We start from the raw sequence: 22973 nt of genomic DNA on the forward strand, positions 1-22973 counted from the left end.
GGGCCATCAGAACATACACCATGAATTCCTCGAGAAGAAAGCTCACAATGAGAGGAGAAGCACAGGAGAGGTCCGAGTCCAGATTTGAGCCTTAATTTTAGCACTTACATCAAAAATGCATCCATCCCAATATATTCACCACTTTCCATAAAATCTCCATAGTGAGGAAATAGGCCATTCGGCTGAGAGAACTCTTCTCTCACTCTCTGTCCTTAAACTGTCAAGCTAAGGACACGGTGATCGTGAGAAAGTCATTTGTAATGTCAGTCAAATTCAGTCATTAAAATGAGATCGCTGGTCATGACCACCTTACTTGAAAAGGTTGCTGTGCACGATATGTTTACAGTGTTTTCTACTCTTTATTATTGACTACGCTGCAAAAATACTTCATAGAATCTGTACAGTGTTGAAGCAGGCCATTCAGCCCATCAAGTCCATACTGACCCTATGAAGAGCATCCCACCCAGACCCACCATCCTACCCTATCCCTGTACAGCTGCATTTCCCACAGCTAACCCACCTAGCCTGCACATCCCTGGATACTATGGACAATTTAGCATGGCCAATTGACCTCTATCGTTGGACTGTGGGAGGAAACTGCAGCATCCCACAGAAACCTACATGGACACGGTCAGAATGTGCAAACTCACATGGACAGTTGCCTGAGGATGGAATCGAACCCAGGTACCTGACCCTGTGAGGCAGCAGTGCTAACCACTGAGACACCGTGCTGCCCCAAGCCATTTCATTCACTGTGAAGTGACTTGCAATGGCTCGAGGTTGTGAAAACCTCTACACAAATGTAAGTTGGTTTCTCCCTCAATACTAACATTAGTCACAACAGGAGGGAGAAAGGAAGTTGGATGAAAGGTGGCCAGCCCCTGATCAACTGCAACCTTCCATCACCCACCATTGGATCAAAGGCATTGGGTTCAGTTCATACTTACCATCGTCATCATCCAGGAGCTCATCATCAGTACAGATGTTCAGGATGTTGACCAGCATGTCTGTAACTGGAAGAGACAGCAGACAATTCAGGCCAGGCAGAATCACAGTGCCATGCAGAACTCAGAGCTCGAGAATCATTTGGCTGTTAGAAGCAATATTATTCTTAGAACAAATGGCAAGACTTGTCCTCAACTAAGTGATTGTACAGAATTGAACTGTATTCCTCTAATCCCAAGCACATTCACAAGAGAGATTAACTCTGCAGGGACAAGGTCAGTTACATAAAAAGGCCAAGGGTCTGAATTCAAAGGTGAGAAAGTTGGGAAGACTTCACACAAATTCGAGTCAATTTTCTGTCATCAAGATCACAATGCTGACATTCTGAGAATTATTGGGCAATCTTCAGATCAGCTTTTCGTTTAGATGAAAGTCAATTATAAGTAACATTCAGCAGTCAGAGTTGAAGATGAATTTTAAAAATAGTGATTTCTGGAATGTCCTCAGGTTCCCAGAAGACATTTTACTGTGCAGCTTGTCTGGTTTCTTCTCCATTTGTGACCAGCTCCTTGGAGGTTATTCCTCCAACTCACTCACCTATACGTGTATCGAAACTGCATCTTCAGTTGGCTGTTGCTCGACAACATTCAGCAGGTCCACGCCTTTTTATGTAACTGACATTGTCCCTGCAGAGTTAATCTGTCTTGTGAACGTGCTTGGGATTAGAGGGATATAGTTCAATTCTGTACAATCAATTAGTTGAGGGCAACCTTGGCAGGTCCACACCACAACACCCCCCCACAACCCACCCTGCGCTCCCTGCACTTTCCCCTGCCACCGCAAGAAGTGCAAAACCTGCGCCCACACCTTCCCCCCTCACTTTTGTCCAAGGCCCCAAAGGACTCTTCCACATCCGACAGAGATTTACCTGTACTTCCACATATGTCATCGACTGTGTCCAATGCTCTTGAATTGTCTCCTCTACATTGAGGAGACAGGACACCAACTTGCAGAACAGTTCAGACAACATCTCTAGGACACACGCAGCCAACAAACCCCACCACCCCATGGCTGAACACTTCAACTCTCCTTCCCACTCCGCCAAAGACATGCAAATCCTGGGCTTCCTCCACTGCCAAACTCTAGTCACCTGATGCCTGGAGGAAGAACGCCTCATCTTTTGCCTTGGGACCATCCAACAACATGGGATCAATGTGGATTTCACCGGTTTCCTCATTTCCCGCCCCTGACCTTATCCCAGATCCAACTTTCCACTTGGCACCGCCCTCTTGAACTATCCTACCTGTCCATCTTCCTTCCCACTATTATGACATGGGGTAAACCCCTCTGCTAATTTAAACTCGACACACAGAGAAGCTCACTTCACGCTGTAATCTGTTAAATTTCGACGGGCAAAGAACTATCCCTGAAGTCACTATTTAAAGTAATTACTCTAAGTTCAACAGAGAACATTAAAACCAATTACTACTTGTAACTCATTTCTCTTAAATCTATCTTTTACCTCCCACTCTACAATACTCATCTGATAAAAAATCCTGATTAAGATTTACAAAAACAAAATCACATTTCAAACCCAGTCAGTTTTGCCAAATCTCCTTTGTAGATTCTCTCCAGGTTGGCCTCAAACTCCCCACAGACTGGTCCCTTGCAGAGAGCTCTTCAGCTAGCAGTCTCTATTTGTTGGTCTTTGGCAGTTCTCCCCCGAACTGTTCAAAATGTCTGGTTTCATACCCCAAAACATCAGATTGTTTCATTGGTTTTAATATTATCAACACACTAAATTCAAATTTGATTGGATTTGGGTATCTTGGGGCAAATTTTAAACTGATTGGCTGAATTTGAATTTGTTTTTTGTTTCACAGCAACTCATCTGCAGCTATTTGTTTTGACCAAGTATTACATTGTAACATTGCTCAGGACTTCCTGTGCTTTGTTCGTCCTTGCTAGCTTTTCAACTCTCTTCAAAGTACAGTACATCTCTACACTTTCATAACACCCCCGATCCGTTCCACCTTCACCCCCACCTTCATCTACTTATCGCATTCCCAACTACCTTCACCCCAGCCCCACCCCCTCGCTCCTATTTATCTCTCAGCCCCCTTGGGCCACCGCCTCATTCCTGATGAAGAGTTTCTGTTCGTAACATCGACTCTCTTACTCCTCAGATGCTGCCTGGCTGGCTGGGTTTTTTCAGCACCATACTCTTTGAATCTTCAGCATGAGAAGTCCCAAACTAATCTTCACAATTAAAGCTATAAGTCCCTTCATTCATCTATCTTAAAGTTTTGCCTGTTCGCTTTTCAAAGTCTTGATTTAAAACTAAATGACAAGCAGTAAAAAATCTACATCAAACTTTTGACTTCAAAACCTTCTCAATCCACACTGTCCAAAAATTTCCAAATTCCAGTTCCTGATCGTCCTTCAATATAAATACATGTACCCGATACTACACTGACTGAATCAAGTCTTGTCCCCCTGTAGTTTGCAATAACACCAAACCCAGCTCCTGTCACAGAGTCATAGAGATGTACAGCACGGAAACAGACCCTTCAGTCCAACTTGTTCGTGCCGACCAGATATTCTAAATTAATCTAGTCTCATTTGCCAGCACTTGGCCTATACTCCTCTAAACCCTCCCTGTTTGTTTACCCATCTAGATGCCTTTTACATGTTGTATTTGTACCAGCCTCCACCACTTCCTCTGGCAGCTCATTCCATTGCCCTTAGGTTCCTTTTAAATTTTCCCCCTCTCACCCTAAACTTGTACCCTCTACTTCTGGACTCCCCCACTCCAGCGAAAAGACTTTGGTGTATTTACCCTATCCATGCCCCTCACGATTTAACAAACCTCTATAAGGTCACCCCTTGGCCTCTGCGCCCCAGCCTATTCAGTCTCTCCCGAAAGCTCAAACCCTCCAAACCTGGCAACATCATCTTTTCTGAATCCATTCAAGTTTCACCACACCCTTCCTATGCCAGGGAGATCAGAATTGCACACAATATTCCAAAAGTGACAACCTTTTCAGCAGCGCGAGCTAGGGGTCAGCCAGGAAGGACGTTTCAATATAAAATACTTACCTCATGAATCAACAGAGCGAAGGCTGAATGTGAGTGGAAGCAGACACGGGTACTACTGAGTAAGTGAACTAATATATTCAGGCAGTGGCTAAACCTGAAACACTGCACATACAGCATCTCCCACCTGTCTTCCTCCTCTAACCAAAAAAAAAGACTTTTTGGAGGATGAGTAAAGAATGGATTTTTCAAATCTCTTTTGGCAATTTAGAGCAGAGGCGATAGAAGCTATGGCAGTTGCATGTTCCTCTTGCAGGATGTGGGAAGTAAGGGTCACCTTAGTGTCCCCACTGACTTCCCCTGCGGGAAGTGTACCCAACTCCAACTCCTCCCAGACCGCGTTAGGGAAGGGGGGCTGGAATTGGATGAACTTTGGACTATTCTGGAGGCTGAGGGGGTGATAGAGAGGAGTTACAGGGAGGTAGTCACACCAAAGTTACAGGATAAATATAGCTGGGTGACTGCAAGGAGAGGGAAAGGAGATAGGTAGTCCTCAGTCAGTGCAGGGGTTCCCTGTGGCCATCCCCCTCAATAATAGGTATACCACTTTGGATACTGTTGGAGGGGACAACCTATCAGGGGAAAGCCACAGTGGTCAGGTCTCTGGCACTGAGCCTGCTCTGTGGCTCAGAAGGAAAAGGGAGAGAATAGTGATAAGAGATTCAATGGTGAGGGGAACAGACAGGAGATTCCGTGGTCGTGATCGAGACTCCTGGATAATATGTTGCCTCCTGGGTGGCAGGTCAGGGATGTTGCTGATCGAGTCTACAAGATTCTTAAGGGGGAGGGTGAGCAGCCAGAAGCTGTGGTACACATCGGTACCAATGACATTGCTAGGAAAAGGAATGAGGGTCTGAAAAGTGAATACAGGGAGTTCGGTTGGAAGCTAGAAGGCAGGATGAGCAGAGTCGTAATCTCAAGATTGCTACTGGTGCCATGGGCTAGTGAGGCTAGGAACAGAGAGCGAATGCAGATGAACACGAGGCTGCAGAGTTGGTGTAGGAGGGAGGCTTCAGATACGTGCATCATTGGGATACCTTCTGGGGACAAGGAGGACGGGTTGCACCTGAACTGGAGAGGCACCAATATCCGAGGCAGAAGGTTTGCGAGACCTCTGTGAGAGGGTTTAAACTAGTTTGGCAGAGGAGGTGGGAAGCAGAGCTAGGGATCAGAGGATGGGGTAGCTGGTGAACAGGCAGATACAGCGTGCAGAGAATCTGTGAAGAAGGCTAGACAGGTGATTGGGCAAAGTTGCAGTCAGTGTGATGGGTTAAAGTGCGTCAATTTTAATGCAAAAAATGTCAGGAATAAGGAGGAGGAACTTAGAGCATAGATCAGTACTTGGAACTATGATGTGTTGGCCATTATAGAGACTTGGATGTTACATGGGGCAGGAATGGTTGTTGGATGTTCTGGGGTTTAGATTCAAAAGGAATAAGGAGGGAGGTAAAAGAGGTGGGGGAGTGGCATTGCTAATCAGGGATAGTATCACAACTGCAAGAAGAGAGGTCATCGAGGAGGGTTTATCTACAGAGTCAATATGGGTGGAAGTCAGACACAGGAAAGGAGCAATCACTTTACTGGGAGTTTTCAACAGAACCCCCAGTAGCAACAGAGATATAGAGGAGCAGATTTTGGAAAGGTGCAGAAGTAACAGGGTTGTTGTCATGTTGTCATGAAAGCAAGGATCAGACAGGACTCTAGAGGGTTACCAGATAGCCAGGAAAGAACTGAAGAATGGACTTCGGAGAGCTAAAAGGGAGCATGAAAAAGCCTTGGTGGATAGGATTAAGGAAAACTCCACGGCATTCTACACTGATGTGAGGAACAAGAGGATGGCCAGAGTGAGGGTAGGGCCAATCAGGGAGGGTGGAGGGAACATGTGCCTGGAGAAGTCTTTAATGAATATGTGCCTCAGTATTCATGAATAAGAGGGATCTTGTCATTTGTGAGGACAGCGTGGAACAGGCTGATATACTCAAACAGATTGATGTTGAGAAGGAGCATGTGCTGGACATTTTGAAAAACATGAAGATAGATAAGCCCCCGGGTCAGATGGGATCTACTCAAGGTTACTACAGGATGTGAGGGAAGATATTACTGTGCCTTTGGCGATGATCTTTGCATCCTCACTGTCCACTGGAGTAGTACCAGATGACTGAAGAGTGTCAAAGAAAGGGAATAGGGATAACCCTGGGAATTACAGACCAATTAGTCTTACATCGGTGGTGGGCAAACTATTGGACGGGATTCTGAGAGACTGGATTTATAATTATTTGGAAAAGCATAGCTTGATTAGAGAGAGTGAGTATGGCTTTGTGATGGGCAGGTCATGCCTCACAGACCTGACTGAATTCTTTCAGGATGTGACAAAACACATTGATGAAGGTAGATCAGTGGATGTGGTGCTTGTGTATTTTAGCAAGGTGTTTGATAAGGTTCTGCATGGTAGGCTCATTCAGAAAGTAAGGAGGCATGGGATACACGGAAATTTTGGCTGTCTAACACAGAATTGGCTAGCCCATAGGAGACCGAGGGTGGTAATAAATACAAAGTATTCAGCCTAGAGCTCGGTGGTCAGTGGTGTTCCACAGGGATCTACTCTGGGACCTCTGCTCTTTGTGACTTCTTTAAATGACTTGGATGAGAAAGTAGACAGGTGGGTTAGTAAGCTTTCCAATGACACAAAGGTTGGTGGACTTGTGGATAGTGTGGAGGGCTATTGTAGCTTGCAACGGAACACTGCCAGGATGCAGAACTGGGCTGGGATGTGGCAAATGTAGTTCAACCTGGAAAAGTATGAAGTGATTCACTTTGGAAGGGCGAATTTCAATGCAGATTACAGGGTTAAAGGCAGGATTCTTCACAGTGTGGAGGAACAGAGAGATTTGGGGTCCACGTCCATAGATTCCTCAAAGTTGCCACCCAAGTTGATAGGGTTGTTAAGAAGACATATGCTGTGTTGGCTAACATTAGCAGTGGGGTTGGGTTTGAGAGCCACGAGGCTATGCTGCAGCTCCAAAAGCCGTGATTAGACCACATTTGGAATATTGCATTCAGTTCTGGTCGCCTCACTGTAGGAAAGATGTGGAAAGTTTGGAGACAGTGCAGAGGACATTTACCAGGGTGCTGCCTGGATGAAGTATCTTACGAAGAAAGGTTGAGGGAGCTAGGGCTTTTCTCATTGGAGCGAAGAGGATGAGAGGTGAATTGATAGAGATGTACAAGATGTTGACAGGCAGAGATAGAGTGGGCAGCCAGAGACTTTTTTCCCAGGGCGGAAATGTCTATCATGAGGGACTTAATTTTAAGGTGATCGGAGGAAGGTTTAGGAGAGATGCCAGAGGTAGGTTGTTTACACAGAGAGTGGTGGGTGCGTGGAATGCACTGCCAGCGGTGGTAGTAAAGTCGGATATATTAGAGACATTTAAGCGACTTGTGGTTCAGCACATGGATGATAGTAAAATGCTGGGTATGGAGGTTAGTTTGATCTTAGGGTAGGATAAAAGGTTGGCACAACATTAATGGCCAAAAGGCCTGTAACGTGCAGTACTGTTTTATGTTCAATGTCCTGTACAGCCGCAACATGACCTCCCAACTCCTGTACTCAATGCTCTGACCAATAAAGGAAAGCATACCAAACGCCTTCTTCACTATCCTATCTACCTGTGACTCCACTTTCAAGGAGCTATGAACCTGCACTCCAAGGTCTTGTTGTTTATCAACACTCCCCAGGACCTTACCATTAAGTGTATAAGTCCTGCTCTGATTTGCCTTTCCAAAATGCAACACCTCACATTTATCTAAATTTAACTCTTCTCCTACTGTCTCTCAGCAACACATTCTCTCTCTGCTGGACTGTCCACCTCACCCACATCTCAGGTTCCAAAGGCTATACTCATAAATATAAGCTTCCTGTAATCATTAAGCGCAGCTTCATCAATCCTAAAGCAAGCAACGCTTACCTTTCTCACCAACAAAGGGCAGAGACCAGGAGAATACATCCATGAAGTTTGGAAGCCAGTAGGGGTGAGGGGAGCAGTTAAATTGCCTAATATTCATCACATTATTTTCATATTTCAATATAGCAGCTGTAGGAAAGAGAATGCAAACACATCACAATGATTCAGCACAGATCAAACACTGCAATGGACTTAAGTATGAACAGAAAACAGTCAAAAAGTATGTACTATGGCAGTGGTAAATAAATGAATTAACTTTCTCACCTTTGTTATTATAGACATCTAGATAATTTGGTGCAGAGAAAATGGTTATTAAAGATGGAAAGCCAGTTGCCTGGTTTTTCCGATACATTCGGTACCTGTCAATTTAAAGAATCCAACAATAAACAATACACTAACCAAATAATCAGCCACAGTATCACAGAGGTTGATGGACAATGAAAGACTGCTTCCATATTGGAGTGAGAAAAAACTGGATTCACACCAGCAGGAGAACAGAGAGAGAAAGGAGACCTCGATGCACTGGAGCGAGTGATGGGACAGAGACTCACTGGAGAAAGTGGGTGATGGAACCAAGACCCACTGGAGTGAGTAGGTGATGGGACTGAGATGTATTGGAGCTCGTGGGTAATGGACTGAGATGCACTGGAGAAAGTGGGTAATGGGACTGAAACTCACTGGAGCGAGTGGATGATGAAATCGAGACAAACTGGAGCTAGTGGGTAATGAGCTGAAAATGTGTTGCTGGAAAAGCGCAGCAGGTCAGGCAGCATCCAAGGAGCAGGAGAATCGATGTTTCAGGCATGAGCCCTTCTTCAGAAACGTCGATTCTCCTGCTCCTTGGATGCTGCCTGACCTGCTGCGCTTTTCAGCAACACATTTTCAGCTCTGATCTCCAGCATCTGCAGTCCTCACTTTCTCCTAGTGGGTAATGAGACAGAGACTCACTGCAGAAAGTGGGTGATGGGACCAACTTCTGTATGAGCCTTTTCAAATACTGAATCAGATACTGAGAATCCCATGTGTGGTCATGGGAGCCCTGCCTTGCCTCTCTATATCCACAACAGTGCCAGTGCTATGAGAGACAGGAAAAACAGGCAAACGAGAGGTGGGAGCAATGGTCTGTCCTTACCCGGAATCCTGAGCCTCATGTGCACGGATTACTGACAACAAGTTGTTGTGCTGCAAAAAGCGACAAACTGCAGCATAACTGAAAAGGAGAAGAAAGTTGTGTCAGCATGAAAATATTGCTCAGCCACTGGGAATCCTCAATTCCTTCACAAACATGTAAACTCATTAGAAAATCCATATTTCCCTTGGAATCAGTGGAAAAAAATGAAGCAAACCTTTTTTTTATCATGGTGCAGGATGGAGTGTGATAAGGGATTATGTGCAGATAAGAGGAGGAAAACAGGCTGCATGTACAGAACAGTGTAATGGGACAGCTCACAAGCCCATGGTCAGAATCCAAACTGCAACATCACCACTATCTAGTTTCACACATATCCACATCCTCATCCTACCTAATTCAGTGATGGTGCAGCTTAAATTGCTCACAAAGAAAGCCCAGTGTTACTGGTACAGTTGGGGGGGGGGGGGGGGGGAACAGGGTGTGCTGATACCTTTTTAGTCTCACTCATCATGGGTCATTTAAATCATATTGGTTTTCAGCATTAGAAAGAGATCAGCCAGCTTTCTTTAGTCAACAAAGAACAACTCATTCACGAAAAAGAGAAGCTCCACATACAAACATGTATGGACTGTCGACAATGATCTCACAGCACAAATTTAACATGTAACAAATATTGGTAACAGACAAGCCACAGTCAAACACCCCACAGCACACAATAGATCAAATCAAGTCTCCCCAACCCCCACCCATTTCTTAATGACACAATGAGTCACTAGATTGCATTAAACTTCACAAAGGATGACAATGATCTGACCTAGTAACTCATTCAAAAGCTGCTCCATCCATATTGCCTCACTGTCTGCTCACACCGTGATGCGTCACCTTCCTTTCCAGGAACTGGATTCTTGCAAACACCATTCCAGCATTCATTCACAGAAACAAATACAGCTTTTCACAAACAGCAAGCATCACCACATAAATCCTGACTCCTGTTTGTTTCTTGAGCTCGAATTGGTTTTCTTTCTGCCTTCTTCTCCAACTGACTACAATCTGGCAATTGTTTTTCATCAAGTGATCAGCGGAAAATCATGCAACAAGCTCTGCTCATGATCCTCAGCAGTGTTAAATGCAACTAATATTTTGGAACAGTCATTTGGAAATGTAGCCATTAGCAGTTGGATTTGAATACAACAACCCCGTGGAACTCTCTGGGCCGTGACTGACTTTGACTAGACTAAACTGTCAGAGCAGCAGCTGGGAGCTACACAACAGTCAGTGATGTAGAGGTAGATCGATGAGTTTTCCTTCTACTAACCCCAATGTGGATTTAACATTAGGAAACCATCTGGATGAGGGCTTTCAAAGTTGAATAGTTTACACACAAAGTGCTGCCAGTGAAATAAAGATAACGTGGTTAAATATACATCTTGGTCATTTTGAAAATCACTGACCCTCATCACATTACAGATAATCATCTTTGCATACTCCCTAACTCGGTGCCTCCTTCATCTATTTCAAGTGTAATCAAATTTCAAGCATGAGAAACTGACATCCCCTAAGTTTGTGTCTGGTTAGGGTAAAATGGAAATGGAATGCTGCTATCTTGGCAAATACAAGCTAAAACACTGTTAAGAAAGTGTACGGGACACGTGCCTTTACCAGACGTGGTTTGCATTACAAGAGCAGGGAGGTCATGTTGGGGTTGCATAAAATTTTGGTTAGGCCACAGCTGGAGTAGTGTGTGCTGTTGTGGTCTGTCCATAACATGAAGGACGTGGTTGCACTGGAGAGGATGCAGAGGAGTTTCCAGGATGTTGCCTGGGAAAGAACATTTCAGTTTTGAAGAGAGGCTGGATGAGCTTGGATTAGTTTTTTTCAAGTAGAGAAGAGCAAGACGGACCCTGATAGAAGGGTATAAGATTATTCAGTACATGGGCAGGTGGAAGAGGAAGCATCTGTTCCCCTTGCTGGAAGAGTCAGTAACAAGGGAATATAATTTTAAGGCCAAGGGGAGGAGGTTTAAAGAGGATTTGAGGAAAAATGTTTTCACCGAGAAGGCGGTGAGGGTTGGAATACACAGCCTGGAAGGATAATTCAACCAGGAAATTTCAGAAGCTTTAATAAGAAATTGGATGAGCACTTGAAATGTCATAACATTCAAGGCCATGTACTGAAAAGTAGCACGAGGGCAGATTTAGGGCAGTTTTTGTCAGTGCAGACTCAATTGGCTGAAGGACATCTTCCATACTGCTGCAATGATTCTGCTGCAGGAGTATGATCAGCTGAGGCCTGAATTAGATTAGGTTCTCTACAGGGTGGAAAGAGGCTGTTCAGCCCAACTAGTCCACACCGACTCTCCGAAGAGCAGCCCACCCAGACCCATTCCCCCTAACTAATGCACCTAATTCTATGGATAATTTAGCATGACCAATTCACCTAACCTGCAAATCTTTGAACTGTGGGAGGAAACTGGAGCACCCGGAGGAAACCCACGCAGACACTGGGAGAATGAAAAAGCAGAATCGGAAAGGGAATACATTCTGGATTATTAATGGAGTCATGAGCAAATTAACAGAGGGCAAATAAGATAAGCAATTTTGATGCCTCACTCCAAGATGGGGTTGGGGAAAACAGCTGGACAAACCGAGTGGGACAGGAAGAAACAGAAATGTCTACACTGAGAGTCTATCAGACAGTACAGTCCACAAGAGGGAATTGTGGTGGAAGAGAGCACTTCTTATTAAAAGGACTTCTGCCGAGAGTGAGAAGGTCAATGACAGTTCACCAGATGATTCAATCCTGTCCTATGAGAGAGGGATTAAGATGCAATGGGACTTACATACAGGCCTCCTAGCAGCAGTCAGGATGTGGGCAAGAAAACAAATCAGGAGATAGTAAAGGCATGTAGGAAAGGCATCATTACAATAATCAGAGAGGCCTTCAATACAGGTGGACAGGGAAAATCAGATTGGTAGCAGATCTCAAGAAAAGGAATTTGTGAAATGTCCGTGAGATGGACAATAGACAATAGGTGCAGGAGTAGGCCATTCTGCCCTTCCAGCCTGCACCACCATTCAATATGATCATGGCTGATCATCCTTAATCAGTATCCTGTTCCTGCCTTATCTCCATAACCCTTGATTCCACTATCCTTGAGAGCGCTATCCAACTCTTTCTCAAATGAATCCAGAGACTGGGCCTCCACTGCCCTCTGGGGCAGAGCATTCCACACACCCACCACTCTCTGGGTGAAGAAGTTTCTCCTCATCTCTGTCCTAAATGGTCTACCCCGTATTTTTAAGCTGTGTCCGCTGGTTCGGCACTCACCCATCAGCGGAAACATGTTTCCTGCTGCCAGAGTGTCCAATCCTTTCATAATCTTATATGTCTCAATTAGATCCTCTCTCAATCTTCTGAACTCAAGGGTATACAAGCCCAGTTGCTCCAGTCTTTCAGCGTAAGGTAATCCCGCCATTCCAGGAACTGACCTCATGAACCTACGCTGCACTCCCTCAATAGCCAGAATGTCTTTCCTCAAATTTGGAGACCAGGACTGCACACAGTACTCGAGGTGTGGTCTCACCAGGGCCCTGTACAGCTGCAGAAGAACCTCTTTGCTTCTATACTCGATCCGTCTTGTTATGAAGGCCAGCATGCTATTAGCCTTCTTCACTACCTGCTGTACCTGCATGCTTACCTTCATTGACTGGTGTACAAGAACGCCCAGATTTCTTTGTACTGCCCCTTTACCTAAATTGATTCCATTTTTGGAGCAGACTGTGGTACAGCCCACGAGGCAGCAGGCAATTTTAGATTTGGTGATGTGCAACAAGGCAGACTCGATTCGGGAGCTTAAGGTGAAGGAACCCCTCGGGGCCAGTGACCAAAATATGCTTAACTACAGGATGATTTCTGAGAGGGAGAAGCTGGAATCAGATGTCATAATACCACAACTGAGTAAAGATAATTAGAAAGACATGCGAGGGGAGTTGGCCAGAGTTGACTGGAAGACAGTGGAGCAGCAATGAAGGAGTTTCTGCAGTAATTCAGGTGGCACAGCAGAAATTCATCCCAAGGAAGAAGAAACATAATAAGGGGAGAATGAGGCAACTATGGCTAATAAGGGAAGTCAGGGACTACATAAAAGCAAAACAAAAACAAACCAATTCGAGGAAGATTATTGGGAAACCAGAGGACTGAAATGCCTTTCGAAACCAGGATAACTGAAAAAATAATAAGAGGGGAGAAGATGAAATAGGAGACCGAGTTGGTAATAATATAAAAGAAGATTGCAAGAGTATTTTCAGATCTATCAAAGGTAAGAGAGAGGCACAAGTTGACAATGGAGTGCTGGAAAGTGATACTGGTCGTGATCAATTTGGATTCCCAGAAGGCCTTTGACAAAGTATGGCACAGTCGGCTCTTAAATAAGTGGCCATGATGTGAAGGGCAAGGTACTGACATGGACAGAGGTTGGCTGACTGACAGAAGACAGGATAAAGGAGTCTTTTTCAGGGTGGTAGCCAGTAATTAATGAACTTGCGCAGGGGTCACCATTGGGCCCATTATTATTCACATTATAAATTAAAAAGATCTGGATGAAGGTACTGAGAGCTTTGTCACTTAGCCTTCAGATGATACAAAGATAGGTGGAGGGGCAGCTGGTGTTTCGGAAGTGGGGAGACTGCAGAAGGAGTTCGACAGGCAAGGAGGAGTGGGCAAAGAAATGACAGACAGAATACAGAGAAACCTCGATTATCCAGCACTTAGGAATATCTGGCAAGATTGCAAGGTCCCGATGCTCAGCTAAACTATGTTATCCAGCATTGGATTATCTGGAATTCAATTACTGATCAAAATACTCCGCACTCGTGTCCTTCAAATAATCAAGGTTCCTCTGTATAGTGTGGGAAAGTGAGAGGTTGTGCACATTGGTATAAAGAATGGAGGCGCAAATTATTTTCTAAACACGGAAAGGCTTTGGAAATCTGAAGCACAAAGGTACTTGTGAATCCTAGTTCATGATTCTGTTAAGGTTGCCAGCAGGTTCAGTTGGCAGTTGCAAAGGCAAATGCAATGTTAGCATTCATTTTGATAGTGTAGGATACAAGCATAGAGATTGATTGCTGGGGTTGTATAAGGCTCCGGTCAGACTTTGTTTGGATTAACATGAATAGTTTTGGGCCCCAAATCCAAGGAAGAATGTGCTGGCTTTGGACAGATTCCAGAGGAGGTTTACAAGAATGATTCCCAAGGATGAAGGGCTTGTCATATGAGGAGCAGTTAAGGACTCTAGGTCTACACTTGAATGAGTTGATCTGATCAAAACTTACAGAATACTGAGAGGCTGAATAGAGTGGGATGGTGAGACTATAGCGTCAGAGTGAAGGGATGACCCTTTAGGACTGAGATGAGGAGGGATTTCTTCAGCCAGAAGGTGGTTACACTGTGGAACTCATTGCCCCAGAAGGATGTGGACGCCCAGTCATTGAGTACATTTAAGATAGAGATAGACGGGCTCTCGATCGGTGACAGATCGAAGTTTATTTTCTTTTTAGATTAGATTACTTACAGTGTGGAAACAGGCCCTTTGGCCCAACAAGTCCACACTGACCCTCTGAAGAGCAACCCACCCAGACCCATTCCCCTCCATTTACCCCTTCACCTAACAGTACGGGCAATTTAGTATGACCAATTCACCTGACCTGCACATTTATGGACTGTGGGAGGAAACCGGAGCACCCAGAGGAAACCCACGCAGACACGGGGAGAACGTGCAAACTCCACACAGTCAGTTGCCTGAGGTGGGAATTGAACCCGGGTCTCTGGCGCTGTGAGGCAGCAGTGCTAACCACTGTCCCACCGTGCCACCCAGAAGACGACAGGAGAATGAGGTTGAGAACATAACACCCATGATCAAATGACAGAATAGACTCAACGGGCAGAATGGCATAATTCTACTCTCTACCTTATGGTATTATTATGGGACACACCAATCTTCACAACACCAGCATTTGCACATGTGCCCGAACACAAACCTAAAGAAGTAGGAGCAGCCTCGTACAGTGTTATGACTGAAGTGATCTGGTGTCTTCTCACTGCCGTAATCCTCTGTTGGGTCTGACCACAGCAAGTCACACATAGGCCCAAAGGCTGGTGGCTCTTTGAATCTGTCTAACTGAAAGACATAAGACAAGACGTTAAAACGAAGCAAAGAAAGAACATTACTGAACACACTTCACAACCTCAGGGCACCAGAAAATTGAGGACAGTCAACAAAACGGGTCATCTGAGGTCCAGTCATTGCTTTAAGACCAGAAGCTCAAGACCCAATTTATGCACAGGAAGATCTCACAAACTGGGACAGAAAGCAGGGAAGTGACAGAGACTAGAATATGGAGGACTGATACCTGCAAAAGATGAATCAGATACAACAGTAGCTTGCTGAGGAGTGACGGGACAGGGAAAGGAGAACTGTTCACCAACATGAACAGGTCTGTCAATTCACTTTGGCATCTGTGACTCCTTATCCCAGCTCAAGGACGGATCGTACTTACTCTCCTGATGTCATCTAGTGTGTGCACATCGGGCGAGAGGCCCCCATGCAGACACAGGAACTGACGATTGACTATTGCAGCCAGGGGTAGACAATCAAACGCACCCATGCAGGCATTGTAGAGGTGGTCCGAGTACTTGATCCTACCTGGGGAGAAGGACAAAAACAATTAAACAAAACAACCATACAATAAGCTCACTCACTCATGGGTTTTCCCCATCCCCATACCAAACTGCTGTGCCAGCCCTTAAATTACTCTCAGCTTCCAGCAGATTTGTCTTTAAACAAGATTAAACAAATCCACTGGTTTGAGCTGAAGAAGTTCTAAGAAAAGACTGCTTTCCACCAAGTGAAGCGTAGTCACCTGCTATCATGTTGGATATCTGGCAGCAACATGCCACAAGCAGCAGTGAGTTACACACAACGTGGAACTGGTTTGTGAGTTGAATTATATGGTATGGGTCAGCACATTGGCCAAAAATGCTCTGATCCTGTTTCATGGGCTATGATCCCAGTTGATAGTGCTACTGAACACATCAAATCCCAGAACAATATCAAGCTTGATCAATGGTTTCTCTTTTGAGAAGTTAGTTGATGTGGTAGTCAGTTACTGAAGCAATCACATAGTCTGCAGAATTTCTTTAACAACACAAGTTTTTCATCCAGAAGACAAAAATAAAAATAAAAAAAAACAAACAAACCTCAAGATATAGATGACAGTTCAGGAAAATCTTGAGACATAGGACAAAACAGTTTTCAACCTTTTTGCGCACACCATCATTCTAGAGATTCAAATCCAGAGAAATTACCCCTCTCGATCAAATCTTTTTGTGAGCTTCGACTTTCTCAGCTTTTACTAAGCAGAAGATTTTCAACCAAACTCTTCTCATTTTGAAGTTACACAAGCTAAATTTTTCTACTTATTCCCATAACTTTTCTGATAAAGTTCTCTGCGGAAAATTCTGTTTGTAATTTTTATTAATGACTTGGAAGAGGGAGTCGAAGGGTGGGTCAGTAAATTTGCAGATGATACGAAGATTGGTGGAGTTGTGGATAGTGAGGAGGGCTGTTGTCGGCTGCAAATGGACTTAGATATGATGCAGAGCTGGGCTGAGGAGTGGCAGATGGAGTTCAACCCTGTCAAGTGTGAGGTTGTCCATTTTGGAAGGACAAATAAGAATGCGGAATACAGGGTTAACGGTTGGGTTCTTAGTAAGGTGGAGGAGCAGAGGGATCTTGGGGTCTATGTTCATAGATCTTTGAAAGTTGCCACTCAGGTGGATAGAGCTTGTAAGAAGGCCTATGGTGTATTAGCGTACATTAGCAGAGGGATTGAATTCAAGAGTTGTGAAGTGATGTTGCAGCTGTACAGGACCTTAGTAAGGCCACATTTGGAGTACTGTGTGCAGTTCTGGTCGCCTCACTTTAGGAAAGATGTGGAAGCTTTGGAGAGGATGCAGAGGAGATTTACCAGGATGCTGCCTGGAATGGAGAATAAGTCGTACGAGGATAGGTTGAGTGCGCTAGGCCTTTTCTCATTGGAACGGCGAAGGATAAGGGGTGACTTGATAGAGGTTTATAAGATGATCAGGGGAATAGATAGAGTAGACAGTCAGAAACTTTTTCCCTGGGTACAACAGAGTGTTACAAGGGGACATAAATTTAAGGTGAAGGGTGGAAGGGATGGGGGGAGATGTCAGGGGTAGGTTCTTTACCAAGAGAGTGGTGGGGGCATGGAATGCGCTGCCTGTGGGAGTGGCAGAGTCAAAATCATTGGTGACCTTTAAGCGGCAATTGGATAGGTACATGGATAGGTGCTTAAGCTAGGACAAATGTTCGGCACAACATCGTGGGCCGAAGGGCCTGTTCTGTGCTGTATTGTTCTATGTTCTATGTTCTAAAAGAAACTGCATTTGCTTCAGATCCAAGTCAGGTCACTCCAAACTGCCCTAAAATCTTTTGGAACCCGGGTTTCCTAACCAAAAATTAAACGTAGATTATTCTGAGCTGAAGACAAGCTTATGACCAATAATATTGCCTCCTTCTGCCATAAACTGTCACAGTAATATCAACTCATATCATAAATATTTCAATGGGTCACAATTCCCTCCTCTCTGATACATACTGCTTTATATCACTTGCACTATTTGCTCAAAACTGCAGGCCAAATGCACTAAATCAGCAAAATTAACTATTAGCCAGATGATTAAATCTTCCCCTGGCTTCCTCCCACAGTTCTCACTCAATATCCAATACCACTGCATTAAACACTCTGCTATCTCCATTCAAACTGACATCATGTCTATAACCCAATCACCCCTGTGCTTGCTGACCAACACAAGCTCTTGATCTGGCAACGGCCTCATTTACAAAACTGTACTCAATTTCAATTTCCTCCATATTTCTATAAACCCTTCTACTGCAACAGGATCTATGCTGTTCTCCAATTCCAGCCTCTTGCTCAATCACTGACATTAAATGCTCCAGAACTGCCTTCAGTTCTGGGCCTCAAATACTGAGCTCCTCTCCATCAAACTCTGCACTCTCCTCAAAGATCTCCTTAACAGCCAGCTCCCTGGGTCAGCTGTTAAGGAGATCCAGCAAGATTTCACTCCAGATCTTGACTTATCCAGTGTGACTATCAGCTGGATCATTATACACAACATCCTGTGTAGTTTACAGTAAGACACAGTCACTTCAGTCCTGAAGTGCAACACAACAGTTCTCTGGTTTCAGAGCCTGCTAGCTCATGCACAAACTTTTGGCAAGGACAGAATACCATTCTTTGGAGGTCAAAGAGTTGCCCACGTCAGCTGCTACAGGATACAATCAGTGAGCTATCTCAGTTAAAGCCTATGCCCAGTTGGAACCGAGAATGAACTGTACATAATTCAAGTTAATCACAGAACTGCATTTGTCCAGCTCCTCCATAACTTGGGAACTGGTGAATGATGTGACCTAATCTTGGAGTGTGCCCAATCCCAGGCCTTGAATCTTCTGATTGAGGAGCCTGGGGCTAAGACAGGGTCGCTGAATAGTATGCCAAAGGGTTACACTGGATTGTTATCATTAAGAAACCAGATCAATGTAATTCCAGTCATCCTGTTATATCGGAATGCAGAGTGTTTCCAAGGCAATGGTGGTTAAAGGACAAAGTTTGAAATAAGTGCAAGATCATTTTTAGACAACTCTATCACATTGATATAAAACCCCACTGAGCTTTCTGTCCTTCTCTGGCAGATCTCTGGAGGAGAGGACATTGTCAGAAACCTGTGAAGGAATCTGGTCTGACAGGGTTTGGTCTTAGCTTAAGTAAGAGTAGGAGAGTTTTTGCCAAAACCTTTACTCGAACATTTATCCTCTACCAATATCATGAAGAAAAGATGATCATCTGATTTTTTCCATGCCTGTCTGTGGGATTTTACAATACATGAAAGGGCTGCTATATTCCCTACATTCCAACAACAATGGCTGCGATGCAACAATTCTTTCACTGGATGTGAATAGCTTCAAGAGCTTCTGAGCTCACAAAAAAAATCGGGTTTCCAGGCATGTGAAAGTGCTCTCCTCATCAGGGCAGTGTTCAGCTCCATAATAAACAGTCAATTGTCAGAAACTCAAATAGGAGGGAGTTCCCACTACATTCCAAACAAGATACCGTGATGATGATGATGATGATAAACAGAAGCAATCAGCAGTCACACAATAACACAACCTAAATTCAGAGAGTTAGTTATCAGGATTAATCCTTCAGGATTATCTCTGTAATGAGCCATTAAAAAGCAGACAATACTGACACAAAAGGGGATGATACTTTAATTCCCTACAATGGCATTTACTGATAAACTGTGAATTCTAAAAAGCCTCTGACAACCACTGACAGGAGTGAAGGAAACATGTTGAAAGCAGTGACAATTCAAAGACAATAAGCACAGATTGGGAAGTAAGCAAGAGAAAGATTGGGGACATGGAGGGAGCCAAGAGGGGAGCAGTCCTTTAGGAACAGCTGAGAATGCTCAGCACAACATGATCCAAGTCCTCAAAGCTTCCAGGTCAGCAAGCTGGAGTTCTGGATCAAGGACCTGAGAGGTGAAGGGAGTCAAGGTCAGGGGATGAGAGCAGGGATTCTGGGTCAGGAGGATGTGTGCCAATTGGCCTGATCGCAGAGTTTACTTGCAGGTTATACTCACATTCCTGCTTGAAGGTAAAATATTCAGTGAGGTGTCTGCATTCATGATTCCCTCGTAACAGAAACAGTGTGCTTGTATGGTGAATCTTCAGAACCCAGAGCATCAGAACACACTGCAAGGAAGAAATGTTTAACAAGTGAAGCAGGGATAGGTAAACTAAGCACATAACTAGATAAGCATCGCAGTCAAACTGAAAGATGCGAGTGAAGAGCGCTGTCACTCAGTCACCCCTCTCCCACACCCTCCCACTGCCCTGTGTTACTGACTGTATCCCTCCTGATGTTCATTCAGTTCCCACTTACTGTGACTCAGTAATCCCTCACCCATTCGTGCCCTATGATTTGATTTCTTGTCCCGTGTACCTACTACAGTGAAAAGTTTTGTTTACGAGCAGTACAAGCAGTTCATAGTGAGCAAGTACATACAGATCATAGGTGAAGAAGAACTTAGACAATATAGGTGACATTGCACAGGCCATGCGATTGACAAGATCAACATGAACAAGACAGAATTTCTACTGATGTTAATCCAGCTCCCTCACACGGGCACCCATTACGCCCTCTCCCCTAACCTCACTGCTCTATGTATTCACTATCTTGGACCATTAATAGACACACTATTGGCTACACATTTTGACCTTCAGACTTGTTGAGACTACTGGAGGCAGTACCTAAAAATATATAAATCAGGAGCAGGAGGCAGTCATGTGGCCTTTTGAGATGGATCTGCCATTCAATATGACCAGTATTGACTGCCCTCCTGTTGAAGGTTCCTGCCCGAACCTTTAACTCTCCTGCTCCTCTGATGCTGCCTGACCTGCTGTGCTTTTCCTGGCTCCACATTTATCAACCTTGTTAACCTTTTGAATTACTGATAGCTAGGAGAAAGTGAGAACTGCAGATGCTGGAGATCAGAGCTGAAAAATGTGTTGCTGGAAAAATGCAGCAGGTCAGGCAGCATCCAAGGAACAGGAGAATCGACGTTTCGGGTATAAGCCCTTCTTCAGGAATGAGGAGGGTGTGCCAAGCAGGCTAAGGTAAAAGGTAGGGAGGAGGGACTTGGGAGACGGGCGTTGGGAATGCAATAGGTGGAAGGAGGTTAAGGTGAGGGTGATAGGCCGGAGTGGGGGTGGGGGCGGAGAGGTCAGGAAGAAGATTGCAGGTCAAGAAGGTAGTGCTGAGTCCGAGGGTTGGGACTGAGATAGGGTGGGGGGAGGGGAAATGAGAAAGCTGGAGAAATCCGCATTCATCCCTTGTGGTCGGAGGGTTCCTAGGCAGAAGATGAGGCACTCTTCCTCCAGGCATCGTGTTGCCATGGTCTGGCGATGGAGGAGGCCAAGGACCTGCATGTCCTTGGCGGAGTGGGAGGGAGAGTTAAAGTGTTCAGCCTCGGAGTGGTTGGGTTCTCTGAAATGTCGATTCTCCTGCTCCTTGGATGCTGCCTGACCTGCTGCGCTTTTCCAGCAACACATTTTTCAGAATTACTGATAGCACCAATGTACCCACCTTTTGTGGCTCATGCACAAGAGCACAGAGGTTCCTTGGCCCCTCAGAATTCCACCATCATTCTCTCTTTTTATTCCTGCCATGTCTCACTTTCCCACATTATACTTTACCCACTTGATTTTTGCTCATTAACTTCAGCTATTTAAAATCAACCAGCATCACTCTAATCTTGACTCTGATCTCCAGTATCTGCAGCCCTCACTTTCACCTAGCATCCTTGTCATGTCCACTTTACAACACTTTGCTATCTTGTGTTACCCACTTCCTGAGTGTGAATAAAGCAGCTCTGTACACACGAAGTGCAGCCCACTTGATCAGCACCTTAACTTCCACATTGGAAATTCACTTCCTCCACCACTAATGCTCAGTCGCAGCAGAGTGCACCATCCACAAAAAAAAACTGAAAAAACTGCGGATGCTGTAAATCAGAAACAAAACCAGAAGTTTCGCGTTCCGAGGGAGGGTTAACTCAGATTTCTCTTCACAGATGCTGCCAGACCTATGAGCTTTTCCAGCAATGTCTGTTTTTGTTTTTATTGTTGCACCATCTCCGAGCCACACTGCAGAAACTCACCAAGTCTTTTTCAGCAGCATCTTCCAACCAGGCCCACTTCCACCTCAATGGATCAGGGTAGTACATAGATGGGAATATCACCACCTGACCATCCTGACTTGGAAATATGTTGCCGTTCTTTCAATGTCCCTGGGTCAAAGTCCTGGAATTCCCTCCCCATCAATGTACCAGCAACACTTCAAGAAGGTAGCTCACTACCACCTTCCCAACAGACAGGAATAAGTGCTGACATTGTCAATGGAGCGTACAAACCAACAGCAAAGACACACAAAAAGGTGTCGCCAAGGTCTCTCCATTTCAGTAGGAGCGCACTCATTGCACACATCACAGCCAGGAAAAACAGAGCAAATGTTTCAGTAATCTGGTTTACATACCACACATTTCAGACGCAGATTACAACAAAATCTCCAAAATCAGACTGCTCCTCACAGCTTCAGACAGAACACACGATACAGCACTGGATTGGGCAAAGTGAAACACTCGCAGTGACTTGCTGAGAGGTTAATGATATGGTCCTTCCTGTAGTTCTGTGTTAATACAACCTCCTCTGGGGAGAGGCACACAGCACAATTTGATGTGACTAACAAAAGTAATGCTGCACGTATGATGTGACAAACTGAGGCTTGCTGCATCAGAAATGCGACAAATTTGCTGACGTAAGGATAGAGATTAAGTTGTAAAGGGAACAGAAGGAGATGGTAAATGGATACAGACAGGTTAAGAAAATAAACAAAACTTTGGCAGAGGGAGCACACCGTGGGAAAACGTCAACTTGCTCAGTTAGGCAGGAAGAGCAGAAAAGCAATGGGAGAGACATCAGGACTTGGTTATATTGGGCAATCTGGACGCACTGGTATGAAATCACAAAACTGAGTATGCAGATACAACAAATGATTAGGAAGACTAAAGAATGTTGGCATTCAATGCAAGAGGAATGGAATTTACACGTAGAGACATTACTAAGGCTGGCTTAGGTGTGACAACGCACGGTTTTAGTCTCCTTGTTTAATAAA

At 44.7% G+C, this 22973-nt stretch overlaps 1 protein-coding gene across 1 annotated transcript in view; it reads right to left on the reverse strand.

Moving 5' to 3' along the window:
- The window catches only part of LOC140459593 (serine/threonine-protein phosphatase 2B catalytic subunit gamma isoform-like), a 59491-nt gene that overhangs the window by 13254 nt on the left and 23264 nt on the right, over positions 1 to 22973 (reverse strand). Inside the window, exons 4-10 of the mRNA XM_072553852.1 lie at positions 19882 to 19993; positions 15693 to 15838; positions 15174 to 15313; positions 9136 to 9213; positions 8268 to 8362; positions 8007 to 8132; positions 948 to 1013 (exon numbers count right to left, since the gene is read on the reverse strand). Coding sequence (XP_072409953.1) covers positions 948 to 1013; positions 8007 to 8132; positions 8268 to 8362; positions 9136 to 9213; positions 15174 to 15313; positions 15693 to 15838; positions 19882 to 19993 — 763 coding nt within the window. The remainder of the gene's footprint in view (positions 1 to 947; positions 1014 to 8006; positions 8133 to 8267; positions 8363 to 9135; positions 9214 to 15173; positions 15314 to 15692; positions 15839 to 19881; positions 19994 to 22973) is intronic.

Source organism: Chiloscyllium punctatum, chromosome 35 (assembly GCF_047496795.1).
Source record: "Chiloscyllium punctatum isolate Juve2018m chromosome 35, sChiPun1.3, whole genome shotgun sequence".
NCBI classification, from domain to species: Eukaryota; Metazoa; Chordata; class Chondrichthyes; order Orectolobiformes; family Hemiscylliidae; genus Chiloscyllium; species Chiloscyllium punctatum.